Source organism: Pan paniscus, chromosome 18 (genome assembly GCF_029289425.2).
Source record: "Pan paniscus chromosome 18, NHGRI_mPanPan1-v2.0_pri, whole genome shotgun sequence".
NCBI classification, from domain to species: domain Eukaryota; kingdom Metazoa; phylum Chordata; class Mammalia; order Primates; family Hominidae; genus Pan; species Pan paniscus.
Window position 1 is genome coordinate 37620087 of NC_073267.2, and position 20575 is coordinate 37640661.

At 49.3% G+C, this 20575-nt stretch overlaps 1 protein-coding gene across 1 annotated transcript in view; it reads left to right on the forward strand.

The window, feature by feature from the left end:
- Positions 1–19542, forward strand: part of LOC129394282 (ATP-binding cassette sub-family C member 6-like) — a 45047-nt gene extending 25505 nt beyond the window's left edge. The window contains exons 11-19 of the mRNA XM_055100212.2: positions 873–960; positions 3044–3119; positions 5137–5263; positions 5479–5655; positions 9065–9232; positions 10399–10573; positions 12039–12114; positions 14615–14735; positions 19370–19542. Of these exons, the coding sequence (XP_054956187.1) occupies positions 873–960; positions 3044–3119; positions 5137–5263; positions 5479–5655; positions 9065–9232; positions 10399–10573; positions 12039–12114; positions 14615–14735; positions 19370–19441 (1080 nt within the window). The 3' untranslated portion in view covers positions 19442–19542. The remainder of the gene's footprint in view (positions 1–872; positions 961–3043; positions 3120–5136; positions 5264–5478; positions 5656–9064; positions 9233–10398; positions 10574–12038; positions 12115–14614; positions 14736–19369) is intronic.
- Positions 19543–20575: the final 1033 nt, after the last annotated feature.

Sequence of the window (20575 nt, forward strand, 5' to 3'; positions counted from 1 at the left end):
CTTATTTATTTATTTATTGTGTTTTTAGTAGAGACAGGGTTTCACCATGTTGGCCAGGCCAGGCTGGTCTTGAACTCCCGACCTCATGTAATAAGCCCGCCTCAGCCTCCCAAAGTGCTAGGATTACAGGCATGAGCCACCGCGCCTGGCCGCCTTATTTATTTATTTATTTATTTTATTTATTTATCGAGACAGTGTCTCACTCTGTCACCCAGGCTGGAGTGCAGTGGCACGATCTCAGCTCACTGCATGCTCAAACTCCTGGACTCAAGTGATGCTTCTACCTCCCAGCCTCCTGAGTAGCTGGGACTACAGGCATGGGCCACCACATCCGGCTAATTTTTTAAATTTTTTGTAGAAACAAAGAGTCTTGCTATGTTCCCCAGGTCTCCAACTCCTGGCCTCAAGTGATCCTCCTGCACTTGGCTTCCCAAAGTGCTGGGATTACCGGCATGAGCCGCTGCACCTGGCCTAATCTCTATTTTAACGACTGGTCTCTTTCTTCCCCAAAGATGGGTTTGTGACTGGGAGAGAGCGCCCCCAGGTGGACAACATTTGAAATTGTTCCACATAATGGCTTGATAACCTTATTGGAAAAGCCACCACCTCTTCCCAGATCTTGTCTGCAGAATGGCAGCTGGCTTGCTTCGGTGTCACTGATTTGTAGGATCGCAGAGGTGGGAGATCACCACCATCAAGGTCACCACTTGGGTTGCATCGTTTCCCATGAACTAGAAAGCTTTGTCCTCACGCCTCCTATGCACAGAGCTTGGTAGACAGGAAGCTGTTGCCACACATCTTGAGACACCGACACCCAAAACCCGAGTTCTTTGCTCTTCTTGCTGGGTGACCTGCGGCTTCGGTTTTCCTAGGCCCGGGTGTCCTTTGACCGTCTGGTCACCTTCCTCTGCCTGGAAGAAGTTGACCCTGGTGCCGTAGACTCAAGTTCCTCTGGAAGCGGTGAGTGCTGAGTCTGGCAGGAGGGGTGTGGGAGGGATGGGGGATGGGGGATGTGGGGGCCACCCCGGCCCATAATGGCAAGCCAGCATCAGCACTGGGGGGAGATGGGGGCTGCGGGCAATGGATGACACGTGCAGATCACGCCATCTGCGTGTCACTTGGAAACTGGCACTGTGCTGCTCTTCTTTCTGCTAGCCATTCAGCGACCACTCACTGAGTGCCCACTTTGTACCATCCTGGGTGTACAACAGGGAACACTCTAACACAGTGGTCCCCAAGCTTTTTGGCACCAGGGACTGGTTTTGTGGAAGACAGTTTTCCCACGGACCGGGGCGAGGCGCGTGGTTTTGGGATGATTCAAACACATTCCATTTATTGTGCCCTTTATTATTATTACATTGTACTATATAATGAAATAATTATACAACTCACCATAACGTAGAACCAGTGGGAGCCCTGAGCTTGCTTTCCGTCAACTAGATGGCCCCAAAGCGGGTGATGGGAGACAGAGATCATCAGGCATTAGATTCTTAAAAGGAACATGCAACCCAGATTCCTCACATGCACAGTTCACAAGTGTTCATGCTCCTATGAGAATCTATTGCTGCTGCTGATTTGGCAGGAGGTGGAGCTCAGGCGGTGATGGGAGTGATGGGGAATGGCTGTAAACACAGATGACACTCTGCTCACCTGCCCTGCGCTCACCTCCTGCTGTATGGCCCAGTTCCTAAGAGGCTGCAGACTGGTACCAGTCTGTGGCCTGGGGGTTGAGGACTCCTGCTCTAACAGACCAGGTCCTTGTCCTCATGCAGAAAGTCCCAGGTAATAAGCATGACAGCATTTTGATCAAGCTGGAAAATAGCAACATTTCAAGCACCATTGCACGATGAGACTTACCAAGCTCAAGTTACCTGGGCTTCCCCCTCCACCCCATCCTTCTTTTACGCCACGGGCCAAGACACCCTCTCCCTTGTTGCAATGAAGAATCTGGGCAATCTGTGTACCTGGAAAACACCCACATAGTGGTAAGCCGAGCCTGTGGCATTCAACTGCCCAGGTCCAAATCCCAGCCCCAGCACTGACTAGCTGGGTGATCCTGACAAGTAGATCATCTCTCTGAGCCTCCGTGTTCCCATCTCCAAAATGGGCATGTTAATCATTATAGCAGCTAATTGTGAGGATGAATTTAGTTGATCTGGGCTAAGCCATGAGAGCTTTGATTTTTAGAAAATCTTTCAGGCGATTCTAACTACGTCTTAAGGATCAAGAACCACTAATCTAATTATACTTGTTATCACAGTGAAATAATAATAGTAATAATTAGTATTATTTTTGAGACACAGTCTTACTCCGTCATCCAGGCTGGAGTGCAGTGGTGCAATCTTGGTTCACTGCAACCTCCGCCTCCTGGGTTCAAGCAATTCTCCTGCCTTAGCCTCTCGAGTAGCTGTGATTACAGGCGCCCACCACCACGCCTGGCTAATTTTTGTATTTTTTGGTAGAGGCAGGGTTTTGCCATGTTGGCCAGGCTGGTCTCAAACTCCTGACCTCAAGTGATCCTACCACCTCTGCTTCCTAAAGTGCTGGGATTACAGGCATGAGACACTGTGCCGGCCACAGTGAAATTAATAACACCCCCTTAACTCTGGGAAGGCTGGGATTTGATGATAATTTATTTCAGAAATTCACTAACTTTTTCCATAAATGACCAGATTGTGCATATTTTAGGCCTGTGGGCCACACAGTCTCTGTCACAACTGCTCAAAGCATGACATATAGAAATGAATGGATGTGGCCGTGTTCCAATAAAACTTTATTTATAAGAAAAGGCAGCAGGCAGGATTTGGTCTCTGGGCCACAGTTTGCCTCCCCCTGGATTATGTAGCCATGGGACACGGACAGAACAAGAACCCTGCGGGGTCACCCACAAGCCAGTGAGTAGCAGGGCAATTTGTTCAGTGGGAGAGATTTCTTCCTGCAGCCTCTGCCCCTGGGGGGGCAGCGGATGGTGCCTGGGGGCCTCTCCGATGCAGAGGCCGGCCAGGTCAGGGGTCTCCTGTAAATGGCCTCTTGTGCCCTGCAGCTGCCGGGAAGGATTGCATCACCATACACAGTGCCACCTTCGCCTGGTCCCAGGAAAGCCCTCCCTGCCTCCACAGGTACAGAACGACACCCGTAGTAACCAGCCTCATGTTTTTAGGGAGAAGATGCGTGGGGCTCCTGCTGCCTCCCACCTGAGAGGTGGTGTAGGTTTCCAGCCTGGGACTGGAGGGTGGGTTAGGCTGGGCTGGGGCTCTGCCGGGGAGGTTCTCAGGATACATCTCTACCTCCTGAAGGTGGGGACCTGCACAGCATAGACCAGTATCTCCTGCAGATGGGGACCAGGGCATCTGAGCCTCCCCCATTAGGGGGAGACACCCCTGTGCTCCCAGGCTGGCCAAGACGATGCCAAGGGAGGGCTGGCTGAGAGGAGCCCCAAGGTTCAGCCCTATCAGCTGTACTCACTTCTGTGCCTCCTGTATCAGTCCGAGGTCATGATCATCTATAGTCTCCAACTCTATCGCTTGATCTTTGTGGCCAAAAATCTCAGACAGCCCTGAAACTCCCTAAGAAGAGAAGGAATATGCCCCAGGTAGTATTTGTATTGGTTGTCATTCACTCACTTCATCGATAGAGCACTAGGTGTGGGCCACGCTCTGTTCTAGGTATTGGGGATAGGGCGAAGGAAACAGACAAGGGCCCTGCTCTCTTGGGGTGACATGCTGATAGAGGTGAGGCCCAAACAGAAAACCAAAGCAAGGGAACAGAGTACGATGGCATGTCTAGCGAGGGAAGGCTTTGCATTCAAGCCGAGATCATAAGGAAGGAGTGTCTGGGAGAAGAGCTGTCTTTTTTTTTTTTTTTTTTTTTTGAAACGGAGTCTTGCTCTGTCACGCAGGCTGGAGTGCAATGGCATGATCTTGGCTCACTGCAACCTCCACCTTCCGGATTCAAGCAATTCTCCTGCCTCAGCCTCCCGAGTAGCTGGGATTACAGGCGCATGCTACCACACCCAGCTAATTTTTGTATTTTTAGTAGAGATGGGTTTTACCATGTTCGTCAGGCTGGTCTCCAACTCTTGACCTCAAGAGATCCACCTGCCTCAGTTCCCAAAGGACTAGGATTACAGGCATGAGCCACCGTGCCCGGCCTGGGAGAAGAACCTTCTAGGCGGTGGGAATGGCATCAGCAAAGGTCCTGGGGCAGGAGAGTGCCTGGACCTGGGTTTCTCAACCTCAGCACGGTTGATATTTTGGGCTGAAACTTCTTTGTTGGGGGCTGTCGTGTGCATTGTGGGATGTTTAGCAGACCCAATCTCTACCCACTAGATGCCAGCAGCACCCCCTACTGGTTGTGACATCCAAAAATATCTCTAGGTCTTGCCAAATGACTCCTGGGGGATGCAGTCACCCCCAGGTGAGAATCACTGGCCTTTTGTGTTCAAGAAACAGCAAGGAGGTCAGCAAGGCCAGGGCCGAGCAGCTGAGGCACAGAGCGGAAGGAGGCGGGAGATGTCATTCCTGATGGTCAGGACTTTAGCTCTGACCCTGAGTGAAATGGGAGTGCTGGCGGGTTTAGCTGGGAAGTGTCATGATCTGACTTGGGTTTTAACAGATCCCTCTGGTCACTGGGTGGAGGATGGGCTGTGGGACGCGGACAGGAGTGGGGCGGGACCAAGAGTAGGGGGAGGGAGGGAGGAAAGAGCCTATTTATCGCAAGAGCCAAGGCAGGAGGCCAGGCTGGTGAAACCCTCAGGCTATAGTCAACTCTGTGTGTGTGTGTGCGTGGTGTGCATGTGTGCACACATGTATGCGTGTGAGCATGGATTGGATATGTGCATGCACTTGTGTGTGTGTGGATGCGTGCCCACATTGTGTTGCTGTGCATGCTAGCATGCTTGTATGAGTGTGCAAATGTGCATGCATGTGTGCACGCTTTGTGTGCATGTGTACATGCACAGATGTGCACAGGATAGTTCCTCAAATAGCTAGACAAGGACTGGGAAAAAGAACAGCCCCACAGGTCCTCTTGGAGACTCCCAGAGCAGGAAAGCTCAGCTCCGTCTGGGGCTCATCCTTCCTCACAGAGGCGGGCTGAACCCTAACCAAGGTCAAGTCTCCCCTCTTGCGTGTCCAGAATAAACCTCACGGTGCCCCAGGGCTGTCTGCTGGCTGTTGTCGGTCCAGTGGGGGCAGGGAAGTCCTCCCTGCTGTCCGCCCTCCTTGGGGAGCTGTCAAAGGTGGAGGGGTTCGTGAGCATCGAGGTGAGGCCACCCCCAGCCTGTCTGCTAGGATGTCCCCATCCTGAAAGCCCCACTTCCTCGCTGCCTTCCCACCCTCCCCATCCCAGCCAAGTTCACTTTCACTCATTCTCTCCACCTCTCACCCACCACTGAGAGCCCAGCTCCCACTGCTCCTCAAAACCTATCCCACCTCTGTCCCTATCATCCTCCTGTGACCAAAGTAAGTTGTGTTTTAGGGTGCTGTGGCCTACATGCCCCAGGAGGCCTGGGTGCAGAACACCTCTGTGGTAGAGAATGTGTGCTTCGGGCAGGAGCTGGACCCACCCTGGCTGGAGAGAGTTCTAGAAGCCTGTGCCCTGCAGCCAGATGTGGACAGCTTCCCTGAGGGAGTCCACACTTCAGCTGGGGAGCAGGTGAGAGTTTGGGGGTCTTTTTGGGACAGGGAGACATTGCAGTTGGGAGTCATTTGGGTCCCCGACTCATCATGGGCAGTATGATGGAGAAATGAGAGGAATGGTTAGGGAAGTAGCGGAGAAAAAGGGCTCAGCTCAGCGTCAAGCACATGCTAGGTGCTCAATACGTAATCACTAATTGATAAGCAGAAATAGACACAAAGAGAGAGGCAGGGAGTTGTGGCAGGGATTGGCAGTGAGGAGCTCTCTGACAACTGAGAGTGAGAAGACCTAGACTCCTGTCTTACTCTGCCCTGCCTTGCTGAGTAATGTTGGTGTAATTGCTTCCCCTCTCTGGGCCTCACCAAGGGGTCTGGACAGAGATGTCCAAGAAACAGGATATATGCATCTGGAGCTATGGATTGGGCAGGGGTTGGCAAACTGTGACCCCAAGCCAAATCCAGCCCACCACTTGTGGTTTTGTTTTTTGTTTTGTTTTGGAGACAGAGTCTTGCTCTGTTGCACAGGCTGGCATGCAGTGATGCAATCTCGGCTCACTGCAACCTCCGCCTCCCACGTTCAAGCAATTCTCATACCTCAGCCTCCTGAGTAGCTGGAATTACAGGCACATACCACCACACCTGGCTAATTTTTATATTTTTAGTAGAGACAGGGTTTCACCATGTTGGCCAGGCTGGTCTCAAACTCCGGACCTCAGGTGATCTCCCCATTTACCTCAGAGACAAAGCCCAAGTCATGACAATCCCTGGCAAGGTCCCTGTGACCTGGCTCTGGTATCCATTAGCCCCATCTCCCATCATCATCTCTCAGCTTTACTGCAGCCACCTTAGTCTCTGTGATATTCCCTGATCCCCCACAGCACACTCTGGCCCCAGGGCCTTTGCACTGCTGTTCCCTCTGCTGGAAAGCTCTCCCCAGGAGTCCCCAGGGCTCATCCCTCACTTCTATCACCTTCACAGAGAGGCCTTTCCTGACCACCTTATCTACCACCACAGCCACCCTGCTAATGTTAGTGCACCCTACACCTGCACCTGCTTTTTCTCTTTTTTTTTTTTTTCTTTTTCTGAGACGGAGTCTCGCTCTGTTGCCCAGGCTGGAGTGCAGTGGCACAATCTTGGCTCACTGTAACCTCCACCTCCTGAGTTCAAGCATTCCTCCCACCTCAGCCTCATGAGTAGCTAGAATTACAGCCATGTGCCACCACAACTGGATAATTTCTTTTTGTACTTTTAGTAGAGATGGGGTTTCACCATGTTGGCCAGGCTGGTCTCAAACTGCTAACCTCAAGTGATCCACCCAGCTCCGCCTCCCAAAGTGCTGGGATTACAGGCGTGAGCCCCTGCACCTGGCTCCCCCTGCTTTACTGTTTATTCTTCATAGCACTTTCCACCTGGTGTGCTGTCTGCGTTACTTGTTTATGGATTGCCTGTCTCTGTCCCCTTCATGAGAATGATGGATCCATTAAGAGAGCAGCAACTTTGTTTTGCTTATTGCTGTTTCCCCAGAGCCTACCTAGAACCATGCCTGGTTTATGATAACGAGGCAGTAGTTATTAGTGGAATGACTGAATGTAAGAATGAATGAATGGCTGGGTACGGTGGCTCATGCCTGTAATCCCAGCACTTTGGGAAGCCAAGGCGGGAGGGTTGCTTGAGGTCAGGAGTTTGAGACCAGCCTGGCCAACATGGTGAAGCCCCATCTCTACTAAAAATACAAAAATTAGCCAGGCATGGTGGCGTTCCTGTAATCCCAGCTACTTGGGAGGCTGAGGCAGGAGAATCGCTTGAACCCAGTAGGCAGAGGTTGCAGTGAGCCGAGATCAAGCCATTGCACTCCAGCCTGGGTGACAGAGTGGAACTCCATCTCAAAAATAAATAAAAATAAGTTTTAAAAGAATGAATGAAAGACAAGAAGGCCTAGATAGAAGGAATAAGTTAAAGTAATCAATAGTGCACAAGGGAAATTATAGTTAATGATCATTTACTTGTATATTTCAAGATAGCTAGAAGAGAAGGATTGTTGTGTTCCCAATACAAAAGATAAATATTTGAGGTGATGACTATTTCAGTTACCCTGATTTGATCATTACATATTGTCTACAGCAGGGGTCCCCAACCCCCGGGCCATGGATCAGCACCAGTCTGTGGCCTGTTAGGAACTGGGCAGGCAGCACAGCAGGAGGTGGGCAGAGGGCAGGCGAGTGAGGTTTCATCTGTATTTACAGCCATTCCTTATTGTTCCCATCATCGCCTGAGCTCCACCTCCCGTCAGATCAGTGGCAGCATTAGATTCTCATAGGAGCACAAACCCTACTGTAAACTGCACATGTGAGGGATCTTATGAGAATCTAATGCCTGATGATCTGTCACTGCCTCCCATCATCCCCAGAAGGGACTATCTAGTTTCAGGAAAACAAGCTCAGGGCTCCCACTGATACTGCATGATGGTGAGTCATTATATATTACAATGTAATAATAATACAAGTAGGCCGGGCACAGTGGCTCACGCCTGTAATCCCAGCACTTTGGGAGGCCAAGGTGGGTGGATCACCTGAGGGCAGGAGTTCAAGACCAGCCTGGCCAACATGGTGAAACCCCATCTCTACTAAAAATACAGAAACTAGCCAGGCGTGGTAGTGGGTGCCTGTAATTCCAGCTACTCAGGAGGCTGAGGCAGGAGAATTGCTTGGACCCAGGAGGCAGAGGTTGCAGTGAGTCAAGATCATGCCATTGCACTCCAGCCTGGGTGACAAGAGCAAAACTCCATCTCAATAATAACAATGACAACAACAGTAATAATAATACTAGAAGTGCACAATAAACGTAATGTGCTTGAATCATCCTGAAACCATCCCCCGGACCATCCCCCTGCCCCCAGGTCCATGGAAAAATCGTCTTCTACAAAACTGGTCCCTGGTGCCAAAAAGGCTGGGGACCACTGCCCTACAGGTATCCAAATACCACTTGTGCCCCTCAAATAGTTACAACTATTACATATCAATAAAAACTAAAAGAAAAAAATTAAAATTAAAATAAAAAAGTAGGACTGAAAAGCTGCCACTGGATGAGGGAATAGGGAAATGGATGGTGGTCTCAGTGGAGAAAGGGAAACAGGAGTTGGACTCAAAGAGATACAGAGAGTGAGCAGGAGGAGACAGAGTGGATTGGGAAGTGTGGGTAACTCCTCCAGGAAGCGTGCTTGGGGAGTGGAGAAGTGAGGTCGGGTAAGGATGGAGGCATTGTTGGCTCGAGAGCGAGTGCCTTGGAAGCTGGGCCTGTCTCCAGGGAATAGGCATGTTGAGCTGTACCTCACCCTGATGGGCAGGTGTGCCCTGACCTGCCGCAGCCTGGGCACCCCAGTTTCACCCTGTAGATGCTGACTCAGGCCACTGTTCCTTTTGTGGCCACAGGGCATGAATCTCTCCGGAGGCCAGAAGCAGCGGCTGAGCCTGGCCCGGGCTGTATACAGAAAGGCAGCTGTGTACCTGCTGGATGACCCCCTGGCGGCCCTGGATGCCCACGTTGGCCAGCATGTCTTCAACCAGGTCATTGGGCCTGGTGGGCTACTCCAGGGAACAGTAAGTTTGGGAACATGTGTCAGACAGTACAGGGCAAAGGCAGAGGAAGCACTTAGCATCCAGTCCTAACCCAAGTTTATCTCACCTCCCCCTTCCACTTGAGTCCAATTTCCTCTTTGTATTGGTCAGCTTTTGCTGTGACAATGCTATGTAACAAACAACCCCCAGATCCCAGCAGCTTACAACAGCAGGTGTTTCTTCCTTATGGATCTGTGATTTAACTACTACAGCTTTGCCGTGGATGATTGGCCAGGGTCAGATGTACTCCTTGTCTTCTTGTTTTGAGACACAGGCTAGGGGAGTCCCCTCTGTTTCTCTATTTGGATATGCTGTTTACAAGAAAGGTGGCAGGAGCACAAGAAGGGGAGCTGTCCCCACTCTGAGTCCAGGGACAATACCGCCACCCCAACCCCCAGCTCAGGAGGCTGGCCAAGCACATATGTGTAACTTTTTTCTTTTTTTTTTTTTTTTGAGATGGAGTCTCGCTCTGTCTTTCAGTCTGGAGGGCAGTGGTGCGATCTCCGCTCACTGGAAGCTCCGGCTCCTGGGTTCACGCCATTCTCCTGCCTCAGCCTCCCAAGTAGCTGGGACTACAGGTGCCCGCCACCACGCCCGGCTAATTTTTTGTATTTTTAGTAGAGACAGGGTTTCACCCTGTTGGCCAGGCTGGTCTCGAACTCCTGACCTCAGGTGATCCACCCGCCTCGGCCTCCCAAAGTGCTGGGATTATAGGCATGAGCCACTGCGCCCGGCCGTACATTTTTTTTTCTTTCTTTCTCTCTCTCTCTCTTTCCTTCCTTCCTTTGTTTCTTTTCTTTTCTTCTTTCTTTTCTTTTCTTTCTTTCCTTTCTTGACAGAGTCTTGCTCTGTCACCCAGGATGGAGTGCTGTGGTCCAATCTCGCCTCACTGCAAGCTCCACCTCCCAGGTTCAAGTGATTCTCTTGCCTTAGCCTCCAAAGTAGCTGAGACTACAGGTGTGCACCACCTTACCTAGCTAATTTTTGTATTTTTAGTAGAGACAGGGCTTAGCCGTGTCAGCCAGGCTGGTCTCGAACTTCTGGCCTCAAGTGATCCACATGCTTTGGCTTCCCAAAGTGTTGGGATTACAGGCATGAGCCACTGCACCCGGCCACATGTGTGTAACTTCTACCCCTTCCCTGCCCAGACACGGATTCTCGTGACGCACGCACTCCACATCCTGCCCCAGGCTGATTGGATCATAGTGCTGGCAAATGGGGCCATCGCAGAGATGGGTTCCTACCAGGAGCTTCTGCAGAGGAAGGGGGCCCTCATGTGTCTTCTGGATCAAGCCAGACAGCCAGGAGATACAGGAGAAGGAGGTACTAGGTGGGCTTTGCTGATTCTCCATGCCTGGCTCCTGCCACCCTTGGGGGAAAAGGCTCAAAGGGTCCTACTGGCATGAATGGAGTGCTCTGGTCACACCCTGTCTGCAGGCCTAGGCCTGGAAGCAGACAGCTCTCTTAATAGGTCACCTTTCTCCAAGAATAGCCAGTAACACCATCTATGAGCCAGGGGCTGTGCTAAGTGCTTCTGTAAAAAATACACTATTTCATTTGATTCTCACAGTACCCCCAGCGGCATGTGAAGTTATTGCTGTCATTTTACAGAAGAGCAAACTGAGGCAAAGAGAGTTAAATCACTTGCCCAAGGTCACAAGATTAGAACTTGAGTATGTCCAGCTCCAGAGTCTATGCTTGGAGTTGCTATGGAGACAGCCCAAGAAGGACTTTGATGCCTAGAAAGCTACACCATGCTAGCTAGGGTTTCTAATAATCCAAAAAAACAGTGTGCTGGATACATGGCAAGGTTCTGGAAGTAAAGTTGCCAAGCCAAGCTCACCCACAATGACTGAAAAGTAGCAACTAACAGCACATCACAGAGGTTAGCTCATTTAATCAACATAATGCCCCTGTGAGGCTGGTACTAGAATCATTTCCATTTCACAGATGAGGAAACTGAGGCCCAGAAGTTAAGGAACTAGTCCCAGGTTACATGGCTTGTAAGTGGCAGCACTGAGATTTGAACCCAAGCAACTTGATTCCAGAGAATGTGTTTTTTAATCGCTACCCTCTATACTATCCCTTCATGACAAAGCAAGGATTCACATCCAGGTCTCTCTCAATCTCAGGCTTTGCTTCTTTTGAGAACATCTGCTTAGCACTGGCCCACCCTGGTTAAAACCTTAAGTGTTGATTTACAATGTCACAGTCCTGAAGCTTGAAGATAGAACTTGCCTGTTTGTATTGGTCAGCTTTTGCTGTGATGATGCTGTGTAACAAAATAGCCCCCAAATCTTAGCAGCTTACAGTAGCAGTTATTTGTTGCTTACAGGTCTGTGGTTAAACTACTACAGATCTGCTTTCAGTTACTGGCCACACCTGGGGGATAGTGGTGGGGAGGTGTCCTTCCTAGGGGAGATGGTACCTGAGGGTAGGTGAGAGTTAGCCAGAAAAGAGCATTCCAGACACAAGGAACTGCTTGAGCAAGGCTGTTGGGGGAAACAGAGGTAACTTGACTTTGTACAGTGTTAAATGCTGTTTTTCCAACCTCAAGTTCATAGTAGGTGCTCAGTTATCACTGATTGAAGAAATGAATGAGTGAGTGAATGCCTGAAGGATGTTCCTGGAAGAACTCAGAGTGGGGTGTTGAGAGAGGTTGCTGGAGACGTGGCAGGAGCCAGATCAGGGGAAATGGATGGTCAGAGCGGTTAAGGCCACATAGTCAGTGGGTGTCAAAGTGGGTATCTGGGCCATGTTGTGTGACAGGACTCTCTTGACCTTGCAGAAACAGAACCTGCGACCAGCACCAAGGACCCCAGAGGCACCTCTGCAGGCAGGAGGCCCGAGCTTAGACACCAGAGGTGAGTCCACCGTGGCGCCACACTCAGAAGGGCACAGGCTCAAGCTGAAGTGGCTGAAGGGACCACCCGCATCTCGGGCAGTTAGGCGGGCAACCAAAACCATTATGGATAGAGAACCTGCTGAAGTCCCCCCATGGTGCCCTGCTGAGGGATAATTTACCAAAATTGGTCCAGTTAGCCAAGATGATTAGGCCCCCATAAGGTCAGTTCATGGAATGAACAATATGCCTTCCAATTGATGGATGTCTTCAAGTGGGCCGAGGCCAGCTTGCTGGAGTTGTCTGAATGCTGCAGTAGGGCAGGACTGGTTCCTCCCCATAGCTGTAAACCACCATGCCAGGCCCGGCCACTTATGCTTTGACAGGCTGGCTATGCACAGGGCTTGGGTCTGTATGCACAGCATCACTTGACGCTGGCCAGAACACGTGGGCAAGGGGCCAGGAGGAGGCCTCCGGTCCCCTCTTTTCTCAGCTCCCTCCAGCCAGGACACAGCTGGGCTCACTGTGGAGCTGTCTGCAGCACAAGGACCTGCTGCCTGATACTCTCCCCTCTTAATGAGAGGGGTCTTGGGAAGCAGAACAACAGGCCACTGATACCAGATGGCCTGAGCTTAAGTGCCTGCTATACAGGGGTGGTGGGCGGCAGCGATCTTGAGGGGCCTCAGTCCCCGGGGACCATTGGGGCTGACCCCCATCCCAGCTAGCCAACCTGAGGACACTTCTCAATCACACACACACTGAGAAATCCCACCACCTTCACAGCGCACAAGAATCTGAAGTAAGATCAGATGGATAGGTAGTCATGTTAAAAGAAAACCAGTAGACACATTAAGGCTGGGCACGGTGGCTCACACCTGTAATCCCAGCACTTTGGGAAACTGAAGCGGGTGGATCACTAGCTAGAGGTCAGGAGTTCGAGACCAGCCTGGCCTACATGGTGAACACGTCTCTACTAAAAATAAAAAATAAGCAAATTTTTTTTAAAAAGCCGGCGTGGTGGCATGTGCCTGTAGTCCCAGCTACTCGGGAGGCTGAGGCACGAGAATCGCTTGAACCTCGGAGGCGGAGGTTGCAGTGAGCCGAGATTGTGCCAAATTAACCTCTAGCAAATTTAATGTGTCTGAGGTTTTTTGTTTTTTGGGGGGGGTTTTTTGAGACAGAATCTTGCTCTGTCACCCAGGCTGGAGTGCAATGGCACAATCTCGGCTCACTGCAATCCCTGTCTCCCAGGTTCAAGCGATTCTCATGCCTCAGTCTCTTGAGTAGCTGGGACTACAGGCACATGTGACCAGGCCCGGCTAATTTTTGTATTTTTAGTAGAGACAGGGTTTTGCCATGTTGTCCAGGATGGTCTCAAACTCCTGACCTCAGGTGTTCCACCTGCCTCAGCCTCCCAAAGTGCTGGGATTACACGCGTGAGCCACTGCACCTGGCTAACAGAGGTTAACTAAGCAAAGAATGATCCGCACATCGGGCAGTCCCTGAACCAGAATACGTCCAGAGAGGCTCTGGTACAGCCATGGGGTCAAAGATTAATAGACAGAAAAAGGAAGGTGAAGGACAGAAAACAGAAGTGAGGTACAGAAACAGCCGGATTGGTTACAGCTCAGCTTTGCTTTATTGGAACATGGTTTGAACGGTTGGTTGCCTTTGATTGGCTGAAACTCACTGATTGACACAGGAGTAGGTTGCAGTCTGTTTGAGTCCAATTAGGTTACAGTTCACTATGTACGGGGAAAACCTTTAGGCCAAACTTAAAATATGTAAGGAGGCAGCTTTGGGCTAACCTTAATTTAATAGGAGGTAGGTAGACATGTATATGTAGATATACAGGTATGTAGATGAATGGATAAATGGATGGATGGATAGATAGATAATATTCCTATTTTTACAGCTGAGGAAACTGAGGCACAGAGGTTAAGTCAGCCCACTCATCCACAGATAAAACATTCAAAGAGTCTTTAGCATCTGAATTGTGCATAATTTATATTCTGCCAGTTGGACTGACAAATCTGATGGTATACAGTAGGAACAAAACAACTGCACGAAAGCTTAAGCCAAAATAAAAATTCTGAGAACAGGCTGGGCGTGGTGGCTCATGCCTGTAATCCCAGCACTTTGGGAGGCTGAGGCAGGTGGATTGCTTGAGCTCAGGAGTTTGAGACCAACCTGGGCAATGTAGCAAGACCCCATCTCAAAAAAAAAAAAAGAAAATTCTGAGAACAGAGTTCCAATGGTGGGCAAGTTAAGTTCATCCTGTGAATTGGCATCAGAAGAATGGGCTTGCTTGACCCTGGGGTAATAGATGGCATTTAGCTGGGTACCATATGGGAAGAAGGGAAGTGTGATATCTGGTCAGTATTCTGTTAGATAAATGAATGAATGAAAGAGTACAGAGTGTACCCAGAGCTCAGTGGCTGTCAGTGGGCCTGAGGGTTAGGCACATACACCCCACCATTGGGAGAGATGCTGACTCTGTCTTCATTTCCTCTAAATGACAGGTCCATCAAGTCAGTCCCTGAGAAGGACCGTACCACTTCAGAAGCCCAGACAGAGGTTCCTCTGGATGACCCTGACAGGGCAGGATGGCCAGCAGGAAAGGACAGCATCCAATACGGCAGGGTAACCACCAGCTTCACCCACCCCTCCCCACCCACCGCTGCCACCTCCAGGGGCCCAAGTCCTCCCACCAAATGTAGCACTTGGCAGTGATACTCACCTTTCTTGAGCACCTACTATGTGCCAGTAGCATTCTAGATGTTCATTTTCTTAATCCTCACAACCACCCTAAAAAATAGATATGATAGCTCTATTTCAGACATAAAGAAACTGAATTCTTTTAAAATTTATTTTATTTTGATTTTGAGAAAGTGGCTCGCTCACTCACCCAGGCTGGACCACAGTGATGTAATCATAGCTCACTGCAGCCTCGACCTCCTGGGCTCAAGCAATCCTCCTACCTCAGTCTCTCAAGTAGCTGGGACTACAGGCGTGTGCCACCATGCCCAGCTAATGTTTGTATTTTCAGTAGAGATGGGTTTTGCCATGTTGCCCAGGTTGGTCTGGAACTCCTGGGCTCAAGTGATCCTCTGGCCTCTGCCTCCCAAAGTGCAGGGGTTACAGGTGTGAGCCACTGTGCCCAGCCAAGAAACCGAAGTCTTAAAGAGTTAAGAGACTTGTTTGCGTTTTCATAGCTAGCCTGGGACACAACCTGGGACTCAAATCTGGGACTCAAATCTAGGCCAGTCTGAGTCTGAAGCTTACACTGTTTCTCATCTTCTATACTGCTATGTATCTCCACCTACCTACTTACCCATTCCATCATCCACCTAGATGCTCATCCACCCACCCACCTATCCATCCCACCCACTCTTTTATCCATCCCATCCATTCACCTACCCACTGATTTATCCATCCCATCCACCCATTTATCCATCCATCCCACCCACCCATTTATCCATCCTACCCACTCATTTATCCATCCCACCCCCTCATTTATCCACCCCACCCACTCATTTATCCATCCATCCCACCCCCTCATTTATCCACCCCACCCACTCATTTATCCATCCATCCCACCCCCTCATTTATCCATCCCACCCACTCATTTATCCATCCATCCCACCTCCTCATTTATCCATCCCACCCACTCATTTATCCATCCATCCCACCCCCTCATTTATCCATCCCACCCACTCATTTATCCATCCATCCCACCCCCTCATTTATCCATCCCACCCACTCATTTATCCATCCCACCCCCTTATTTATCCATCCCACCCACTCATTTATCCACCCATCCCACCCCCTCATTTATCCATCCCACCCACTGATTTATCCATCCCACCCCCTCATTTATCCATCCCACCCACTCATTTATCCATCCCACCCACTCATTTATCCATCCCACCCACTCATTTATGCATCCCACCCACTCATTTATCCATCCCACCCCCTCATTTATCCATCCCACCCCCTCATTTATCCATCTCACCCACTCATTTATGCATCCCACCCACTCATTTATCCATCCCACCCACTCATTTATCCATCCCACCCACTCATTTGTCCATCCCACTCATTTATGCATCCCACCCACTCATTTATCCATCCCACCCACTCATTTATCCATCCCACCCACTCATTTATCCATCCCACTCATTTATGCATCCCACCCACTCATTTATCCATCCCACTCACTCATTTATCCATCCCACCCACTCATTTATCCATCCCACCCACTCATTTATCCATCCATCCCACCCCCTCATTTATCCATCCCACCCACTCATTTATCCATCCATCCCACCCCCTCATTTATCCATCCCACCCACTCATTTATCCATCCATCCCACCCCCTCATTTATCCATCCCACCCACTCATTTATCCATCCATCCCACCCCCTCATTTATCCATCCCACCCACTCATTTATCCATCCATCCCACCCCCTCATTTATCCATCCCACCCACTCATTTATCCATCCCACCCCCTTATTTATCCATCCCACCCACTCATTTATCCACCATCCCACCCCCTCATTTATCCATCCCACCCACTCATTTATCCATCCCACCCCCTCATTTATCCATCCCACCCACTCATTTATCCATCCCACCCACTCATTTATCCATCCCACCCACTCATTTATGCATCCCACCCACTCATTTATCCATCCCACCCACTCATTTATCCATCCATCCCACCCCCTCATTTAGTCATCCCATCCACTCATTTAGCCATCCCACCCACTCATTTATCCATCCCACCCACTCATTTATCCCTCCATCCCACTCATTTATGCATCCCACCCACTCATTTATCCATCCCACCCCCTCATTTATCCATCTCACCCACTCATTTATGCATCCCACCCACTCATTTATCCATCCCACCCACTCATTTATCCATCCCACCCACTCATTTGTCCATCCCACTCATTTATGCATCCCACCCACTCATTTATCCATCCCACTCACTCATTTATCCATCCCACCCACTCATTTATCCATCCCACCCACTCATTTATCCATCCCATCCACTCATTTATCCATCCTATCCACTCATCCATCCCACCCACCCACCCACTCATTTATCCATCCCACCCACTCATTTATCCATCTCACCCACCCAACCACTCATTTATCCATCCCAACCACTCATTTATCCGTCCCACCCACCCATTTATCCATCCCACCCACCCACCCATTCATTTATCCATCCATCCCACCTACTCATTTATCCATCCCTCCCACCAACTCATTTATCCATCCCACCCACTCATTTATCCATCCATCCCACCAACTCATTTATCTGTCCATCCCATCCACTCATTTATCTATCCATCCCACCCACACATTTATCTGTCCAACCTGTCCACTCACCCACCTACTCATTTATCCATCCCATTCACTTATCCATCCATCTATCCCACCTAACAATACATCCAACCATTCCCTCACCTATACATCTGTCTGTTCAGCTGTTCATCCATTCATTGATCTTTCCATCCATTCATCCAGTCATTCACACACCTACCTACCTACCCACCCGCTCAATTATTCACCCACCTACCCTCTCGACCATCCAGCAAACATGTACACGATACCCACTATGTGCCAGGCTAAGTCTGGTAGAGATTAGACACTAGTGAGGATAGACAGAGAGTAAATAATTATGCTAATAAGTAAGCTATGTCCAATAACAATAAGTGCTATAAAGAAAATAAGAATGATCAGGCGCAGTGGCTCATGCCTGTAATCCCAACACTTTCAGAGGCTGAGGCAGGAGGATTGCTTGAGGCCAGGAGTTCGAGGCTGCAGTGAGCTATGATCACATCACTGCAATCCAGCCTGGGTGACAGAGTGAGACCCTGCCTCTTAAAAGAAATAATGATGAAATAGAGACCACTGAGAAACCATACCATGGTTGGTATGGACAGGATGCTCTGAGAAGTGACATTTGAGCTTCCCCAAAGAATGTGTGAAGGAACCAATCATACAAAGGGCAGGAGAAAGAGCGCTCCAGGCAGAGAGAGCAGCAGGTGCAATGGCTCCGAGGTGGGAAGTAGCTTAGGGTGCCAGAGAAAGGGGTCCCATGAGGCTGGCAGGCAGTGAGTGGGGGTGAGATAAAAAGCTTGGAATTTCTTTCTTTCGTTCTTTCTTTCTTTTTTTTTTTTTTTTTTGAGACAGAGTTTCGCTCTTGTCGCCCAGAGAAGAGTGTAATGGCGCAATCTCAGCTCACTGCAACCTCCACCTCCTGGCTTCAAACGATTCTCTTGCCTTAGCCTCTCGAGTAGCTGGGACTACAGGTGCCTGCCACCACACCTGGCTAATTTTTGTATTTTTAGTAGAGATGGGGTTTCACTACGTTGGTCCAGGCTGGTCTCAAACTCCTGAGCTCAGGTGACACACCCGCCTTGGCTTCCCAAAGTGCTTACAGGTATGAGCCACCTCTCCTGGCTGGGATTTCTTCTAAGAGCAAGAGATAGCCATGGACAGGCCAACGACAAGATATAATTAGATTAATGTTTTCAACAGTCCCGTCTGGCTGCAGCTGTGCAGAGAACTTCAGATTTGTAGGAGCAGGACCTTAAGCCAGTGGCTGAACCTCTCTGTGCCTCAGTTTCCTTATCTGTGAAATGGAGGTTGTTATAAGGAGAGACACATGCCTGACCTATGGTGGGTGTTCAAGAAAACCCTTCTAGCTGGGTGTGGTGGCTCACACCTGTAATCCAAGCACTTTGGAAGGCCGAGGAGGGAGGATCGCTTGAGGCCAGGAGTCTGAGACTAGCCTGGACAACATAGCGAGACTCCATCTCTTTAAAACTATGAAAATTAACAAAACATGGTGGTACAAACCTATAGTCCTGACTACTCGGGAGGCTGAGGCGGGGGGATTACTTGAGCCTAGGAGTTCAAGGCTGCAGTGAGCCATGATCATGCCAGTGTACTCCAGCCTGGGTGACATGGGCGACAAAGCAAGACCCTGTCCTCAAAAAAAAAAAAAAAAGAAAAGAAAAAATATTAATACTAGCTCCCTGGGGATTGTATAGGAGATGGGGGTTCTAAGGCTGGCTGGGGCCTGTCAGGGAAATGGTGCTCCTGGTGGGAGGCACGGCGGGAGAACCGGTGAGGTCTGCGTGGTGGTTCCATCTGCCATGGGCATGTTTTCTGGGAGCCTCGCCTGGCCTTGCCTCAACTCACCCCTCCCGCTGGGGGCTCTCTCTGCCTCCCTCTCCCTCATGTGTGCTACAGGTGAAGGCCACAGTGCACCTGGCCTACCTGCGTGCCGTGGGCCCGAGACTGCACGATTGCACTCCAGCCTGAGTGACAGAGTGAGACGCTGTCTCAAAAAAATTAAAAAAAAGAGTTGCCAGTGGCAAGGAAAGGAATGGATTAGTAAGAGGCACAGAAGAGGTACATAAGAGGTAAGAGGCACCACCTTTCGGGGTGATAAAAGTATTCCCTGTGGTCATGGTGGTGCTTACAAGACTGTATACATTTGTCAAAACTCATTAAGAATGTTCTATCCACTATAGGATGAGTAAAGTGAACAATAAAATATTACATCGTTTCCAAGAGCTAGAAGAAGGACATTGAATGTTCCCAACACAAAGAGATGATAAATGTCATTATATAGGAAGTAGCAAAATAAAAGTAAAGGTAAATGCTTGAGATGATGGATATGCTAATTATCCTGATCTTATCTCCCCACACATTATATGTATTAATGTCAAAACATTACTAAGAGCTGGACTCAGTGGCTCACACCTGTAATCCCAGCACTGTGGGAAGCTGAGACAGGAGGATCCCTTGAGGCCAGGAGTTCAAGACCAACCTGGGCAACATAAGAAGCCCCTGTCTCTGTAAAAAAATTAAAAATTAGCCTGGCACGGTGGTGCATGCCTATGGTTCCAGCTACTCAGGAGGCTAAGACGGGAAGACAGCTAGAGCCCAGGAGGTCAAGGCTGCAGTGAGTTGTAGTCATGCCACTGCACTCCAGCCTGGGCCACAGAGCGAGACCCTGTCTCAAAACCAACCAACCAAACAACTAAAAAAATCATTATGGACTCCATGAACATGTATGATTATTTGTCAATTAAGAAATAAATTTTTTAAGTTGAAAAAACTCACTCAAGCTGTACACTTAAAAAAACTTGAATTTGTTTTAAATCGGTGAGTTTTACTTTATATAGATTATACCTCAATAAAGCTGATTAAAATATTTGTCATAAAGTATTTGTCTTCATTTTATATGTTTGTGTGTACATTTCTAAAAGTCTAGAAAACTGCATACCAAAATATTATACTAGGGTTCTATCTGGTCAAATACGAGACAGTGTGAATATCAATAAGAAAAATAATTATATGTCCATCACCCTAACACCCCAAAAAGTGTTGAAAGACAAATATATTTAAATGCATTTGTTCAAAATGATTTTTGTTGTTGTTGTTTGAGAT